Raw genomic sequence first — 17,627 nt, 5'->3', positions numbered from 1 at the left:
TGTCTGCCCATCTCCCATCGCTTGGTGTCACTGCTGGATTCTGGAAATCCAAATTACCAAGTAGTGGGCACAGCAGATTTTTTAGTAACCTGACATGTAGTTCACCTGGGCCTAGACCAGTGACTGCACACTGGACTGCCAGGAACTTTACATAACAGTGATGCTGGCCCCACATCAGAGAGTCAGTGTCACTGCTCAGGGATCCGGCCCAGGGAATGGCCCGTCCTAGCTCCCCAGGTGAGCTTTATCAAGTGCAACTGATTTGCATTTGACTTTGATTTCTTCTTATTTTGGTACTTATTTCTGGCTTGTAATGACTTATTTCTCCCTTGGAAATCAGTTCATCTTTACTGGGTTTTGCCCTAATCTTTGTACTTCTAAGAGACTTCTCTTTGGGGAAAAGTTAGAGACAAGGTAACAGCCTTGCTTTTTGTCACTGGTAACAAAGCAGTTCTCCATCCTGCCTGTGCATCAGAAACAAAGGGAACCTGGGCAAGGAGCCCTGGTGCACTGCTGGTGGGAACCCAAACTGGCCGTGGCTGCTCTGGAAAACAATGTGGAGCGTCCTCAAAAAGGTAAGAATAGAACTACCCTGTGTTGCAGTAATCACTGCTGGGTATTTACCCAAAGAAAACACTAATTCAAAGGGATACATGCACCTCTAAGTTTACAGCAGTGTTATTTACAAGAGCCAACATATGGATGCAGCCCAAGTGTCCACTGACTGATGAATGAAGAGGTCATACACACACACACACACCCACGCATACTGGAACATTACTCAGCCACAAAAAGAATGCAATCTTGCCATTTGCAATGACGCGGATGGAACTAGAGAGTATAATCCAAGTGAAATAAGTCAGTCAGAGAAAGACAAATACCATATGTGGAATTTAAGAAATAAAACAAGGGGAAGAAAAAGAAAAAAGGGAGGCAAACCAAGAAACAGACTCTCAACTCTAGAGAGCAAACTGATGGTTACCAGGGGGGAGATAAGTGAGGGTGAAGGAGGGCACGTGTCATGATGAGCCCCAGGTGGAGTAAAATAAAAACTTAAAAAAAACAACAAAAAATCCAACAGTGCACCCACATGGACACCTGGGCCTTGCCCCACACCTCATTAATTGGACCATCCAGGGTTGCGGCCCAGACCTGTATATGTTTGAAAGCTTCCCAAGTGATCCCGACAGGCAGCCTGACTGGGTCCCTCTGTGTAAAGGAGCAGTGGGTCCCTTTCTTCCTTCTTTTCCTTGGCGTTTCAAAAGGCCTTTTTGTGGCTTAAAAGCCTATGTAGGGCTGTAGTTGCTGTGGATTTGGCTTCCTCTCAAGTTCACACCGTATATTGGCATTCCTTCTCAATTTCATGCCCTCCTTTCCTTATTTGATATTAGCCTTTATAAACTGGGACATCCAAGAGCTCACTGGGAAGCATACTGGTGTCTCCAGGTGCTGCCTCTGAGAGGCAGTGCAGCTCAGTAGGTTAGCACGAGAGCTCTGTGGCCAGACTGCCTGGATTTCACTTCTGCATCTCTCCAGCTTTGTGGCTTTGGGCAAATCACGTGGTCTTCTCTGGGCCTTACTTTCATCATCTGTAAAATGGGGATGCTGGTAGCCCTCCCTGTATATTCGTTATAAGGAGTAAGTGAAATAATACATTTAAGTGGTGAGAACAGCACATGGCATAGAAGAAATGTAAATTATTAGCATTGCTTCCTCATCATTATTTATCACAACTGTATGGTTAAAACAAACAGCACTGTCTTTGGGATGATCCTTGAGAGCGATTTCTACTTGATCTTGGTTCACAGAACAGTCACTATTTCACCTGGACACCCTGGGTGCTTTCTCGTCCCCCCCCCACTCTGCTCTACAATTAACAGTCTGCTCTCAAAAGCTAAGAGCCACATGTGTGACACTCCCACAAAGAACATTCCTGATTTTTTTTTTGTCTTCCTGCCTTTGTTTTTCTTTCCTCATTTTCACTGATATTATATTTAGAGTATGTCCTTTATATATCCTGGTGGGCCATCTTTAAACTTTCAAGAATAAAGCAAGATAAGAAAAACAAGAAGAAAGAAGACAAATTTTACTTTTGGTGCTGCTGGCTGTGATGTCATCTCTCCTCTGTAACGAGCAGGGTGTGAGTGTGTGTGTGGGGGGGAGCCTGGGGAACTTGGAGCTGTTAGAGACTGGGGCACGGTGGGCACCACACGGTGATGACCCCTGTAGGAACAAGACCCGGGGCTTCCAGGGCTTCTGAACGTCAAGAAATGCTCCAGTTACATTTTCACATTAGAGGTCCTAATTTTTATTTTATTTAAAAAAATTTTTTTTAACATTTATTCATTTTTGAGAGACAGAGCACAAGTGGGGGTGGGGCAGAGAGAGAGGGAGACACAGAATCCGAAGCAGGCTCCAGGCTCTGAGCTGTCAGCACGGAGCCTGAGGTGGGGCTCAAACTCACAAACCGTGAGATCATGACCTGAGCTGAAGTCGATGCTTAACCAACTGAGCCACCCAGGTGCCCCAAAACCCACAGAACTTTAAAAGGAGAGCCCAAGACACCACTCCCTGGAGTCCCCTGCTTAACATGGTCAAGTGGGGAGCTCATCAAGGTGATTTTCAAAGTCGCTTTTACCTCTAAATTTTACAGCTCAATTATTTTTTTAAGTTTATTTATTTTGAGAGCGAGAGCAGAGGAGGGACAGAGAGAGAGAGAGGAAGAGAGTGAATCCCAAGCAGGCTCTGCACCGTCAGCACAGAGCCTGACACGGGCTCAAACCCATGAACCATGAGATCATGACCTGAGCCAAAACCAAGAGTCAGACACTTAAACAACTGAGTCTCCCGGGGCACTGCATACAGCTCAATTATTTTAAGTAAAGTATTTCAAGCAAGCCTCTTAACCTGGATTCTCACTCTTAAAGCAGGGGTGGCAAATTTTCTCCAAAGGGCCATACAGTAAATCTTTAAGTTTTGTGGGCCACAGGATCTGTTACAATCACTCCACTCTGCTGTCATGGCTCAAAGGCAGCTGCAGACAGTTGCACAAGTGTGGCTTTACATATGGACGCAGAACTTTACATGTGGATACTGACATTCGAACTTCATATAATGCTCATGTGTCATGAAACATTCTTCTTCAACCATTTAAGAAAAATGTGAAAACCATTCCTAGATCGAGGGCTGAACAAAAAGAGGCAGTGGGCTGGATTCAGCCTGTGGGCCAATTTGCAAAGCCTTGTGCTAGGGAATGGACTTCAGGGCTTCGTGAGCCTCGTATAGTACAGCATGTTTTGCATGTGGAAACATCTCACTGCAGCAGATTTTTGAAGGGGGGGTGATTTGATTGCTAAGAACCACAGATTTGAAAGTTTCCCTTTGAATAAAGCCTGAATCTGTCCAACGTATGATAACTCTGAGGAATCCACATAGAGAAGAAAGATTCTCAGGACATGAATTGTCCCCTTGGACCATGGTGAGGGGGTCCCCAGCACGGGGCGTTCCCTCTGGTGTATTCAGTGCTCTGCTGGAAGGCTGAAGCGACTCTATGAAAATGATTGGGAAAAGTCCCCCGGACACAGACTGTGTATCTGAGGCTCTTTCCAGAAGGTTCTTTTAAGGCCAGGTGAAGTCATTTGTATCAGAGTCTTAACTCCACAGACAGCATTTCTTCATTCCTTTTGGGGAAGGAGGCATTTCTGTGCGGCTCTGAAGGGTGGTACTTCTACCTGCTCGAACCCTTCAGGCCTTCCAAAGTCCACCCACATGCACACCTTTGGCTGTGACAATTTGATTCTAAAATTTGGTGACAAATGCATAATGCATACATTTCAGCCAAGAGTCATTTTGAGCCACGTGGCTAGGGAGAAGTCCTCATTGTCTGTACGGTGCACACGGGTGCTTGATGACATTCAGTCTGGAGTTTATAACCAGCCTGGAGGTGCCTCTAAGTGGCCTGTGAATCTTGGCTTCCCGGTGAGGCAGGCATCTCACCAGCGCTGCCTGGCTCAGAGCTGGGGCCTTGCCAGCTCCCGGTTAATTAAATGGACCCTGCTGCATCCCCAGAGGATGGCAAAGTGCAACGGCTTTGTTCAAAAGGTGAGCCTGCCCTCTGAGACCAGCAATGAGAATAAGGGAGAGTCCACTGCCCTCTCAAAATGCTGTAAAGGAGTTCTGAAACCATTCCTGAGGCCACAAGGCTTCCATTCTGCCACTAAAGACAGGGTCTGGTGCTGCCATGTGGGGAAGGAAATGCCCTTTGTATCAGTTCCCTTTCCTGGGGAACCATTCCCAGCCTAGGCTGGTCCCCCCCATACCCCTCGGTTGTCCCGTGCCTCTCTTTCCTGGTACTCCTCATAACTAGCGCTAAATAATGACGCACTGGGCATCTCTCTTGTATTCTTAGCGTCGTCGTACAGAGCCTGGCACGCTTGTTTCTGCACATGAAAACGTCACTAAAGCCCACGGATGGAGGGTTTTTTAGGTGCCGGGCTCTGCGCTGTTTCCCCTGCCTGATTCACTCTTGCTCACCCCCTCCCTAGGGGTAGCGAGCACTGCCAGAGACCCCGCTGGAGAGACTGGGAAACAGTTTGCCCAAGGTGCAGCCGGGACTGAATTCAGGTGTCCTAACACCAAGGCCCATGCTCCTGACATGTGCCGTCCTGCCTCCCTCCGAGAGGCATCGATGCGTTCATGTGCGCGATGGGCTGCTGCACGGAGCCCAGCACAGGCACGCTGTTCAGAGCTTTCCACCAATAGCCTTGTTATTTGCATTACAAACACACACCTGCAATCTTCCCTGTACGTGAAGCCACCGTCCCCACTACAGCTCATGGGGTCATTTCTTAGACATGAGGAGCGAAGAGGGGCCTAGCCCTTCAGAACTTTTTAGTATGATCAACAGTAAGAAAGACATTTTGTCTATAACCTAGTGCATATCACCTCATCCCATCAGCGCAAGAAATGATTCAGCAAGCCATAGTTTACCTAGATTGCATTCCGTGCTATAGTCTGGTATTCTACTTATTCTTTAAAAACTTTTTTTAATGTTCATTTATTTTTGAGAGAGACAGAGTGTGAGAGGGGGAGGGGCAGAGAGAGAGAGGGAGACACAGAATCTGAAGCAGGCTCCAGGCTCCAAGCTGTCGGCACAGAGTCCGATGCGAGTCTCGAACCCACGGTCTGCAAGATCATGCCTGAGCCGAAGTCAGACGCTTAACCAACTGAGCCACCCTGGCGTCCCATGATATCCTACTTATTCTATTCTGTTTGATTCTACTTGGCCTGACCCTACTCTACCCTATCTTAGTCTTTATTACACTTTTTTCTTCACCTGACTCCTTAAATTGACTTCACACCCTACTGCTGCGGAGACCCTGAAGTAGGGCAAAGGGGCACTCAGTCGGGGTGTCTGGAACTGACAACATGCGGAAAACCTGGGTGGATAGCCAGCCATAAAAAGGCTCAGGAGGAGACAGCACCCTACATGCTGTGGCCCGCCCGAGGCCTGAGCGCCCGAGCTGGGCTCTGCAGGGAGCTGGCCCCACACAGCGGGACGTGCCGCGGCAGGACCTGTGCCCGGTGATGCATCGGGAGCCTGCGTTCTCCAGCTGAAAGTGGGGAGGCCCACAGCGGCAAACCTGGCCCCATTCCGCTTCTAATCGTGCAGGCCTTTTTCATGTAGCATCTACTTTTCAAAGCAGTGTCATGGTTGACGCCTGTTGGGTTGACATCTATCTAATTCCAGGGACTTTTTGGTGCCCAAAGAAACTTTTCAATCTGGTCCTGGCAAAAGCCCTGTTCCTCCACTCACCAATACCACCCCCCCTTATTTATGAAAATGTTCTAGATAGAAATCAGTTCTCTTGGCCCGGAATGTATTGTTGCTCTGCCTGCTGGCTTTGAAACGGGAACTGTAAACACCCGAATATATGCCTCTCAAGTCAAGATGAGGTCACCCACCTCTCCTACCATTCAACACTTTCAGGTTTCCCAATGCAGGATCTTATCACCCTAAATTCTGAGGCATAAACTGGAACAGATCTTGGGCCATAAAAGGTGACAAGAGAATTTAGAGCTGGAGCTAAGAGAGAAGTATTCTCTGGAAAAACACTGTCGACCTATAGAACTTATTCATTCATTCACAGTATATGTTATAACACCTACTACGTGCCAGGAGTTGCTGAGGACGCTGCTGTGCACAAAACAGATAAAAATCCCTCCCCTGACAAATTAACCAGAACAGGCTAGTTGTTGGTGTTGGGTGATGGGCACATGGGGATTCTCTCTACTTCTGTACACGTTTGACGTTTTCCATGGTAAAAAATTAAAAATATAATTCCTAAATCTCACACACATGGATGCTGAGTGAAAGAAGCCAGACGCAAAATCACAAAACAGCACACACTACACGGCTCCATATATATGTGTGTGTATACACATACACACACACACACACACACACACACACACACACACACACACACACGAAACTCTAGAAGACAGATCTACTCTCCAGTGACAGAAAGCAGATCAGGGACTGCCTTGGGGCACAGGGCACCTGGGAACAGTTTGGGGTAGAGATCTTCTTTCACTGTGCTGGCGTAACATGGGTGCATCCATTTGTTAAAATGCGTCAAAATGCACATTTTAAATGGGTTAAATTTTATTCTATGTAAATTTTATTATAATAAAATTGATTTCCAAAAACCTCCAATCCCTGCCCTCGTAGGCTGTAAGACATTTTAGGGATTATGTAAGTCCCTCATTTTATAGGAAGGGAGCAGAGAAATTCAGTGATTTGCTCCGAGTCTCAAAGATATAAAAAATAGAGGGACCAGCACCCAGCCTTGTCCAGTGTTTTCCTCTTAGCTCGTTGCCTCTGATACAAAGTGGGGAATAAATTCTGGAATCTCATGTTTTGGGGTGACTATATTCTGAAACTTCTGGTGGATCACCCACATCCCAGGTGCCTGGGTACCTGTAGCCTGAATCTGCCATGCCTCCCCCAGGAAGACCACCTGTGGTTTCCAAATACTGGCTAAGATGCGGGAGGGGTGGGGAGGAAGTCTGGCTGAGGCCCCAAGTCAAGGTCTGCTTTATTTCCTGAGTCATCGCAGTTGGTAAGCCCCACTGTGGGCTTATCTTCCCATCTCCTTACTCAAGGCAAGTATCATATCTCACTGTCCCTGCCATTCTTGACCTTCTTCCACACCTAGCAGGGCTCACACACCTGACATTCAAGCTCTGTGCACCGATAAAACCCCTTTGGGGGTGGAGCAGGTCCCAGAAAGAAGAGGCCAGAATAACGTGGGGGTCTGAGTCCCGCAGGCTGGGATCACCTCGCTCTGAGAGTGAGGCTGATGTGGAACTGTAATGATGTGCCACAGACCTAATGTGTGTTTGTCAAATCCCAGAATTCCAGAAGAATGTCTGAGTGTCGAGTTTAAGCTAAATCCAAATCTGTTACCATCCACTATCCTGGCACAAACAGTGGGGAGTAACAGGGCACTAATGCCCCTGCCCCCCAATGCAAGCTGGGTTTCCAAGAGCTTCTTTCCTCCCTGATAGCCAGCTGTGTCCCCTTGGAGGCTGGCATGGGTGGGGAACACCCCCAACCCCTTGGTGCACAGTCTCCCTTGGTGTCTGCACCCCTCAGAGAACAAATGCTGGCTGGAGGCCTGGAGGCCTAAGCCCCCCACCTGGGGAAGGTTTGAGCTTCTATCTGCTTCTACTTCGATGCACATTATCCAGCCTGGGACCACTGCCCCTCTTTTCCTGGCTGCCAGACCACCACCCCGGGCGGGACCTTCTGTGAGACTGCAAGTGGCCAGTGGCTCCTGTGGCCCACAGAGGCCCTGCCAGCTGGCCTGTCCAGGGAGGCTTTCCTCTTCACATCACCTTTCCTCCCTGCCCCCTAACCTTAAGAGGCAAACCCCAAGACCCCTGCCCTGAGTCAAGGCCTGCATTTTGTACTGTGCCTGGTATTCCCCAAGCACTTTATGTTTGAGGCTCCTCCTGCCACTGGAACCCCTCAGGATGGTAGCACCCAGATGATTCTTCTTCTTTCTTTTTTAAAAAATTTTGCTTAATGTTTATTTTTGAGAGACAGAAAGACACAGAGCATGATTGGGGGGTGGGGTGCAGAGAGAGAGGGAGACACAGAATCCGAAGCAGGCTCCAGGCTCCAAGCTGTCAGCACAGAGCCTGATGTGGGGCTTGAACCCACGAACTGTGAGATCATGACCCGAGCTGAAGTCTGACACTTAACCAACTGAGCCACCCAGGCGCCTCTATAGGTGATTCTTCTTACGTCAACCAGCCTTCTCCCCTACAGCTTCACAGAGGGTACAAAGTACATGCTCACTAAATTCCCACTGAAAAGACCTGACGTGAATCCTGCCTTGCCCTCCCCTGCTGCCATGCCTCTTCCCGGTAGCTCTCTGTCCCTAATCCTTTTTGGCTTTCTCTGCCCAGATCCAGCTCCTCCGGAGAACCTTCCTTCCTTCAGTCACACACAGCCCAGTAGGTCCCACGCTCCCCGGCAGGCTGTGTGTGTTACCTCAGGTGCTAGTGGGGTGGGGAGGAGATTAAATTCAATATACACTAGTTCGATGAACCCATGAAGGCAAATCTCTACTGAACAGCTATGAAGTTATAAATGAAAACTTCAGAGCTTACAGAAATGCCCAGCCCAGCCCAGGACTCAAATTCCTCCCCTAGGGTAGTGGGTGGGAGCACCAAAGTGATGTGCAGGTCGGGCTATAGGAACGCTCCTGCATGCAGAATTCCCAGACAGAGAAATCCCTTGTGCAGAGTCAAAGATGCCCCACTGAGGCTGTTTAGCTTAGAAACACTTGGGAACTCTCCGTGCTCCTACGGCCACGGTCATGGGGTCTCATCAGACTGCCAGCACTTTAGGGTTGGGCTGCACGGCTGTGCTCGGCAAACAAGACCAGTGAGGACAGGGGCAGGGGAAGTAAAGGTGGTGGCAAGCTCACACCGTAAAAGGGGGACAGATCCTGCGGGGAAACTTGGGGTTCCTCAAGGGGCATTAGGGCCAGGGTGAGTCTCTGTCTTGCCCTATCTCCTGTCTCCCTGAGCTCTCCCATCCCAGACCAGGGGCAGGGCCGGAATGAAACTCCAGAAGGCTCTCTGCAGGGACTGGATGGTGCTCTTTGCTAGTCCTCTGCCTTGCAATGGCAGCTTCCCCGACCACATGGTGTCATCCCTCATGTGAACCCCTGGCCTCTCCGGGAACTGCGCCCTCTCTAGCCCCCTTGGCTTAGACCCCCGGGGTCTCCAGTACTGTCAGCTTTAGCTCTGTCCCAGCACCCGCTGTATCCCAAGGAATGTGCTAATCACTTCACTTGATTTGCTTTTCACTCCTCACAGACATTCGACGTGGTACATACTAGTATCCCTGTTCTATGGATCGGCTCACTGAGGCTCAGAGAGGTGAGACGACTCTCCCAAGATCCTGCAGCCCTAGTTGGAACCTGGCCGCCTCTGATTCCACAGCCTAGCCTCCATACACCGCACTGCCTCCTTAGCTCTTGATTCCTGACGCGAGCGGGAGAAGGAGGGGCTTTGACAGGCTGGGTGGGGATGGTGACTGGAGAGAAGAACTAAAATTCATAGGGAATCTACAGGTTTATCTAATCCTGTTCGTAATTTTATGAGTGGATATTTTTATCCCTATTTTACAGATAAGGAGCTCAGGCCCAAGGAGGCCAGGGGTCTGCAGATGAAGTGAACTCCCGGGCTTACACGGCTAACCCACGACAGCAATTTTGTTCCAACCCAAGTCTCTCTGCGGTCAAAGCCGGTACCGGTCCACTGTGCCATGTCACTACCTGGGCCAACTGCCAGAAACAGCTTCCTGGACATTTCCCATGATGCCCTCTAGGCCCGGACTGGTGTCCTGGCTCTTTGCAGGACCTTGCAGCCTCTTGGAGACGAAGGGCTCCCACTCTGGCCTGGACACAGTCCGGGGGGATGTCCTCACTGATGTCTCTAGGCACTGGCTGGGTCCCATCCCTGCTCTGCTAGGTGGAGGAGGAGGACAGCCTTTGCTGGTCACCTGGGACTCTGTCTTCATGGGGCCCACTAACAGGTGGTCTCCTGGGTGGGTTGACGAGCTTCAGGGGAAAGGGTTGCCTTTGCCTGCTCAGCAGGGCTTCTCCTCAGGCTGCTACGTTGGTGAGGTTGTGAGGGTCTCAAACCCACTTCCCGGTTTTCTCTCAGCACAGCCCGGTCATGCAGGAGCATGCAGGAAAGGCCTCCCTCGAGGGTCCCGCCATGCAGTGTGGACGACTGGATGGAAACAGATCATGGGGTTGGAAGGGCCTCCATGTCACCGGGCCTGAGAGGGCTCACCTACCTGGACAGACTCCCCATTCAGGAGGCCTTACCTTAAAGAGGGACATTCACACTGAAGCAAACTTGAAAAGAGAGAACACGTACACAAAGAGAAGTTTACTTGGCCGGCATTTCCCTCATTGCCCTTGGCTTTCACTGAGGATAGCTAGGTTTCTGGGGAGGCAGATCTCTCCCCCCTCCACTGGCTTCCCCCAATTCCAGCGCTGGAGCCCTGGGAGCCATAATCTCGGAGCCTAATGCTTTTTGGGTGCAAGAGGAGTGCCCAGGAAAGAAGCCTGGAGCGAGAAAATACCTCCAACATCCGCACGGTCACATGATGCCATTCAAACACACCGAACCCATCACTCTGCCCTCTGCAGTCCCCAAAGAAGGTGAGCTCACCAGTAACACAAAAGCAAAATGTGCTACATTTATTGGCTACTGGATGATGCCATCACCTTGGAACTAAATCCCCAGTGGGACAGACGAATGAACTCTATGCCGGGAGATTTTTTTCCAGCATCAAAGGCCTTGGCTCCAGCCTTACTGGCTTCTCTAGCCCCCCAACCGCTGCTGGGGTGCCTGCCACCCACCCTGTGTGCCCTTGCCATGAGGTCAGCCACCTCCAGAAATCGATTTGAATACAAGGGTGGCACAGAGTCTTTGGTTTGGTGTTGACGGCACATCGCTTGTGCAAAATCAGTTGCAAACGTGGGTGGCCAGAGGGTAGACAGGAGGAATATAAAAGGGAAAGTGAGGGCAGGAGAATACAAGATAGTTGGCAGGACGAACGAGACGAAATCCCCACATTGAAGCAGAGGCCACTGAAAAATGTCCCGAGGTGGGGGTTAGTGCAAATGGGCCTAAACCCGAAGGCAGGCAATCCAGTCGGACTAATGACAGCTGGTGAGTCAGGGCAGGGGTTAGACAGGGAGGCTCAGGTGTGAGGGAGCAGAAATCTAAGCTTAGCAAATGTCTTGAGAAGGTAAAGGCCTGGAGGGGACAGCAGCCACCTGACGTCTGTGAGGGAACTGGACCAGAGGCCAGAGGCCAGCTAGGGATCTGGACAATCTCGGTGAGATCTTTGGAGGGACGAGGATTCCTACGGAGGGGATGGAAACCAGGCCTGGGAACCTGCCATATCCTCAGCCCCTACGGGGGCGACTGAGCCACACTAGTCTTCAGCAGAGCCAGCCTGGGCAGTGTACAGGTTTGCTCTCCCACCACAGGCTGCGCCGTGGAGGAGCTTCATCCCTGCCGCGCGAGCGGGAAGAGTCCGGAGATGCAGAAAACATACCACGGAGTCCTGGCTCTTCTTAAGCCCTGGCGCCTGGATGACGTGACCTCACCTGGCCTCACTCCAGCACCTCCCACCAGACAGAACCAACTCCCTCCTGGATCAAGACAGGCTGGACACCCCCAAGGCCCTTAGACTCGGTATGGCCGGCTCATCCAGTGGGGTGGTCGCTATCCTGCTGTTTTCTGGGGGTGGCGGCATTTTGCTGTGATGTCAACAGGACATGGGTAGGAGCTAGTGGAGCTAGCCCAAGACAAAGGAGCCCCAGGGTTCCCTCTGTGACTGAATGCCCAGGGCGGGGGTTGGCATGAGGAGATTAGAGTATTTCTGTGTATCTCGTTTCACTGCCTTCTAAAACACACACCCCGTGTCTTCTTGAGGCCACCGCCAAATTGCAAGGCTCACACACTTGTCCATTCCCTTCTCAAGGAGGCTGTCTGTCTCTAAGATCCAAGAAGCTCACACTGCCCTGTCCACTTCTTCCCAATGTCAGGCTCCAAAGCAACTTTCCTTCCTCCCACTGTCACAACCTTTCCTTCTCAGCTCTCCTCAAAGGGCATCGATGTGCCCTAAGGTTATGCGACACCCTCAGCCGGCGGACAGCCTATCTTGTGATGGAACCCCTCCCCTGTAAACAGAAGATGACTTCTGTGGGATGCACTTCAGCCCCCAGTGTCTCTCCCGTGACTACTCGTGGGTGGCTATCTATTTTGCCTGTTGGTAACTGGCCCTACTTACAGAGCATAGCCACCCCCACTGCTGGTATCTGAGCCAGGAGGGCCTGGCTACCCGTGGTCCCCCCAGGGTTAATCCTGAGTTAGTAAGAGGTGGGTGTTGGCTTCTTAAAACCTTGTGTGAGTTACACGTGGGTCTTGCAAGGCTTTCAGACACGGGAACTAGAGTATGTTTGTCACTGTGGTGGGCTTGAATTCAACTTAAAATTCATTTCTGCTGTGAACAAGCCCACAGAGGACTCAGGGTGGTACCATCAACATTTTTCAGAAAAGAGCTTTCAACTTAGGGGCAGTCTCAGGCAGACCTTTCCAACCTGCTAAGGAGATGTAGACTATTCTTTTCTTTCCCATTTTGATATTTCTCCAGAGACAAATCTCTAGGATATAAATGAGATCAGATACTTAAAAGAACTTGAATACATCTTTAAAGACCTGTAGCTGAGAACTCTGTATGGAACATTATTCGGCTCAAAATGTGACCAGAGACACCTGTTGCACAATGGAAGTTTCCTTTCTTATCCTTCCTTCGGATGGCCTCTCTCTTCCAAACGGAATTCAAACCAGCCAGATAAACGCTCTCCCTGCCTCCTCCCCCCCCCCAACCCCCAACAGTGTTAAGGATAACTCTGGAGTTCTGTGGGGGTGAGCAGGGACTTGCACAGAAGGTGACGTGTGAGGTAAGGATGAACTCAGTCTTTGGGAATGCTGACTCAGACAGTTGGACACTGTTGGGAGCTCCTGAACAGCCCCTGCCCTCACTCTTTGCCATCCTCTCAGGGGATGGTCTGGCCCCAGGAAGCCTACTTGAGTCCTTCGGCAAAGGAAGCACGGAGAGTCCTGCCCTCCTGTCCCACACTGGAGGCTCGGGAGAGACCCAAGGGAGGGAAGCACGGGTCCCTTGTGCTCCGGGTGGAGTCCCACCTGACCTCCAGGTCAGCCTGACCCCCTCACCCAGAGATGTACTTCTGCTGCTGGTTCCCAGGGACCCTCTCCCACCCTGGCCCACAGGAGCACCTGCACGCCAGGCCGGCTACCCCTGCCTGTCCAGGCCGGGTGAGGCCTGTCTACCAGTGGACTGGGTCACGGGTTGGCCTCCCGAGTCACCCTTCTCTCCTTCTTCCTCTGTGTCTGGTTCCTTCTCCATCCTGCAGGCCCACAGAAACCTCACGCTTGTTCTTTATGCGCTTCCCTCACTCAGGGGAAGCCAGGCACAGCTCAAAGGGTCGCTTCTCTTGGGTCTGCCCTTTCATTTGGCTCAGAGGTGAGACAGAGGGTCGCAGCCTCAGGAGGAATCCCTGCTATTGCTCGGCTTTAGGGACAGGCTTCTGGAGACAGGAGCTTCGCAGGGCCCCTGAAATCTCAGAGCACTTTCCTCTGCTGGGTTTGAGCCATGTTCTGCCTTCTCTTTATCCCAGAGAGAGACTCTTCTCCATGAATCCACACTTTAAAACTTCTTTGGGCCTTTTATCATAAAGATTCTCCCTAATTCCTTGTTTCCCTGTGACTTCTCAGCAAAGACTTGGGTGCCTGCCTCCGCCCTACCCCAGGCCCGCTCTTCCCTTTGCACCCCCTGCTGACGGTCCCCTCAGCTTGCCCCACACCCGCAGGAAGAGCTGCCCCTCCAGCCCTGTCTGGCTCTCTATAAGCCTAGCTTTGAGTCGAGTAAGTCATTTTGCAGACCTGTGCTGACTGATCGGTCCCTGCTCTCGCCCTGGGATCCCTTTTGTCAGGTGGATTCTCTACCTCGCTCTACTTCCCACTTTGCTTTGGGTACATTACCTTAGACTAAACCTGCAATAACATTTTACCCTCAGATCTGAGTCTTTAGTTTTCCCCTCCTCTCCACCTGGTCTCTGGTTTCCTACTTCCCCTTGCTTTTTCCAGGACACAGTTGATCTTGTCCTTGTAAACCATTCACAGAGACCCTCTGGGTAGGGGGGTAGCCTTTGAGCACGATGGCATGTGCAGGGAGCCCTGCCCAGAGCCAAGGGGGAAATGGGCAGGAGCGAAGGTGATGCTAACAAAGAAGGAAGGCAAGCCTGAATCTAGCCTGTTCTGAGCTGTGCGCCAGCCAGTGAAAGTTGTAAAAACCAAAGGAGGAAGCAGATGAGGAACAGTGACCCAATCAAGCATCCAGGGACAGTCAACCTTCCGTGCTCTAGACTGGCTGAGCCTGGACCATGCTGAGAGTTGCTTCCTACTTGGGACATTTCACAGCACTATCAGTAACTGCTCCCCAGAAAACCTCCTGGAATATAACAGAATTCCTCTGTGATCATTCACAAAGCACAGGAGGGTCCGTCCTGTACTTGGAGGTGAGGGAGAGGGGGCTGCATGACACAATGTGGGGTGACTGAGGCTTGACTGGATGGTCTCAGGTCTTTCCTGCCCAGGACCCGAGTCCCAGCATTCCGGGGCTCTTGGCCTGTAATTTCCTAATATTACATACCCCCTTTGCTCCTAGCATACTAGCCAGCTGGCTACCCCAATTTTCAGTCTGAATAATTGCCTCATCAGGCCACAAGCCAGCAGACTTGGGATACTCCCCCTACACAGGCCTGTACGCACACTCTCAACTTCAAGGAGAGCCCTGCTGACCAGAAGGCCTCCCTCTAGCAGAAGGTCACTGCTAGGACATGGCCTCTGCTCTCTGATTCCTCTTTCCAACAGCTGAGCTTTGACACCCTTTCCTGCAGCCTCTTCGACAGGCATCACCAGGACAGGGCTGAGAACCTGGAAGGAGGTGTATGCTGGGCCGGAGGGAGGCCAGCAGGGATAGCGGGGCAGAGGGGGGTGGGGAGCCCTACAGAGACAGCCTCTTACAGACTCGGCCCCAGGGTTGGTGCAGCACAGCCCTACCCCAGGTGTTGGGCACTGGGTCTTACCTTCTCACGCTGTACTAAGTCCACATAATGACCATGACCGTGACTCTTATTTACCTAGTAAGTACTTTTCTTTAAATTGACTCAGTTATAAAGCGAACCCATTTGTTTATAAAGAAACCTTAAATCTCCACCATACACGGCCAACTCATATCATTTGTAACTTCTGATTGAAATCAATCAATTGATCTCTGTTAAAATTAAAAGTCTTCTGTGTCCCATACGAATCAGCATCTTGGTTATGGCTCTAGGTTATGTATTTTTGACAGTAAACTCTGAGGGCTAGGAGACTCTTTTGGGGAGCGGCTCGGCCACCTCCTGCCCTTGTCATTTTGGCTGTAAAACGTGCCCCAGACCGCTTTTTCTGCGCACCCAGGCCCGACGCACAGTGTGGAATGGGCTCTGGGGCCCTACTTACAATTCGAGGCTTGAAGGGCGGCTTGATCTTCTTCTGCTCCAGGAGAACCCAGTCGATCTCCTTGAAGAACGGGTGCTGCTTGATGGCGTCCTCGCCGTTCTGTGCCGCCACACAGCCCAGGCGCTTGTGGGGGTTCTTGGTCATGAACTGCAGGGAGGAGGGCATAACAGAATGAGTGACAAAGGCTTGGCAGGGACAGGCTGTGAGGGAAAGATGAAAGTCAGCCATGGCAACAGCTTCAAGACCATCTCCCAAGCCTGTTTCCTGCACTTTGAGGGGCTCTGCCCCTCAGGGTATTCTTGCACTCTTTTTTTTTTTTTATGTTTATTTATTCGAGAGAGAGAGAGAGAGAGACAGAGCGAGCGAGCACACGAGCCAGGATGGGGCAGAAAGACAGGGAGACAGAGGATCCAAAATGGGTTCCATGCTGACAGCAGAGAGCCTAATGCAGGGTTTGAACTCACGAACTATGGGATCACAACCTGAGCCGAAGTTGGATGCTTAACCGACCGAGCCACCCAGGGGCCCCAGGGTACTCTTTCACTCTTATACAGAATTTACCATATGTCAGCCGTCATTCTAAACATCATATATAAATTAACTCATTTCATCCAAATGCAAGCCTCTGAGGTCTATTATTATCCCTATTTTATAAGTGAGGCACAGAGAGGTTAATTAACTTGGCCAAGATCAAACAGCCAACAAGGTACAATGCTGGGATTAGGAACTCAGGCTACTACTAACTCCCTGATTCTCCTCAGGTTCTCAAGTCTTCTAGTTGGGGAGACTGAGATCAGATAAACTCACTCATGCTGAGAGGTCCACAGTCCTTGTTGAGGTAAGGAAAGAGGACCAGATATTCATGCCAAGGTAAATTATCAAAGGCACCCCCTCCACTTCTCCTTTTCCTGGACCCTCTCATTTTTTTTTTTAATTTGAATTTGTAACCTCTAGCATAAAATATCCATGTAGATCAACTGATTAAAAAACAAACAAGAAAAGGAAAAGCTTACTGCTTGTCTGGTAAACCACATGGATGTGTTTTCCTCCTTAGCCTTGTGAGAAGAGCTTCTGGCTTGGAGGCAGCTTCCCCAGATGTTAAAATCTGTACTTTTATCTGTATCCCTGATAGTTCCCCACACACCCAGGCGAACTTATTCCTGTTAAGTGAGTCAGTCCTGATGGCAAGTAATTTGAGCAGATGTGTACCATATAACTGAAAAAAATCAGTGCTGGTAGGTGGAAATATTTCTGGTAGCCACCCAAAATAAAGGCAGGGGTGTGTGTGTGCACGTGAGCTGGAGACAAAGAGTTAGATTTTACAGGGGGAAGGCTGACAGCCTGTATTTAAACAAAGGAATTTAAGAGGACAAACCATAATCCAAAGGAATAAATTTATACTGATACAATTTCAGGCTTCATCTTCAGGGAGATTTTCCTGGGCTGGGAGAGCCTCTTGCTGACTCTTGCCTGGTGTCCCTGAAGCCAAAGCACATGGACACTGAGCTGGGAGAGCCACAGGTAAGAGAATGCCTTAAGGGGTTTGGGGCAGTTTGGAGTTAGAAATGGTACCAATGCACACCTTGCCCTCCTAATCTAAAAGTCAGCAGAGGCCACCCCTGCTTAAACACTCCTGATTCATAACACCCATAGGATAAAGTCCATACCCCTCCGTTTGGCACACGGAAACTTCTCAGTCTGAACCAAGATTACCCGGTTAGGCTTTTGTATCCTTTATTGCACCTATAATGCCCATATCCAGTCCCTATGTATCCTCTAAGAACCAGGCAAAATGCTGCCTGCTCTGTTGAAGCCTCTCCAGATTCTCTCCCCTGTAGGGACCTGGGACCTCATGTTTCTCATTTATTTAAATTATAATTTATGGGGCGCCTGGGTGGCTCAGTCAGTTAAGCATCCGACTTCAGCTCAAGTCA

The 17,627-nt window shown here is 50.3% G+C and overlaps 1 protein-coding gene across 1 annotated transcript in view; it reads right to left on the bottom strand.

Moving 5' to 3' along the window:
• The window catches only part of PRKCE (protein kinase C epsilon), a 499,091-nt gene that overhangs the window by 11,119 nt on the left and 470,345 nt on the right, over nt 1-17,627 (bottom strand). Inside the window, exon 14 of the mRNA XM_047067544.1 lies at nt 15,694-15,840. Coding sequence (XP_046923500.1) covers nt 15,694-15,840 — 147 coding nt within the window. The remainder of the gene's footprint in view (nt 1-15,693; nt 15,841-17,627) is intronic.

The sequence above is a fragment of the Lynx rufus genome, unplaced genomic scaffold (assembly GCF_022079265.1).
Source record: "Lynx rufus isolate CCGP_SWC_20201006 ecotype Redwood Valley unplaced genomic scaffold, mLynRuf1.p SCAF_8, whole genome shotgun sequence".
In the NCBI taxonomy this organism is placed as follows: Eukaryota; Metazoa; Chordata; class Mammalia; order Carnivora; family Felidae; genus Lynx; species Lynx rufus.
Note: the sequence above shows the minus strand (reverse complement) of the source record. Positions and strands in the feature narration are given on the sequence as shown.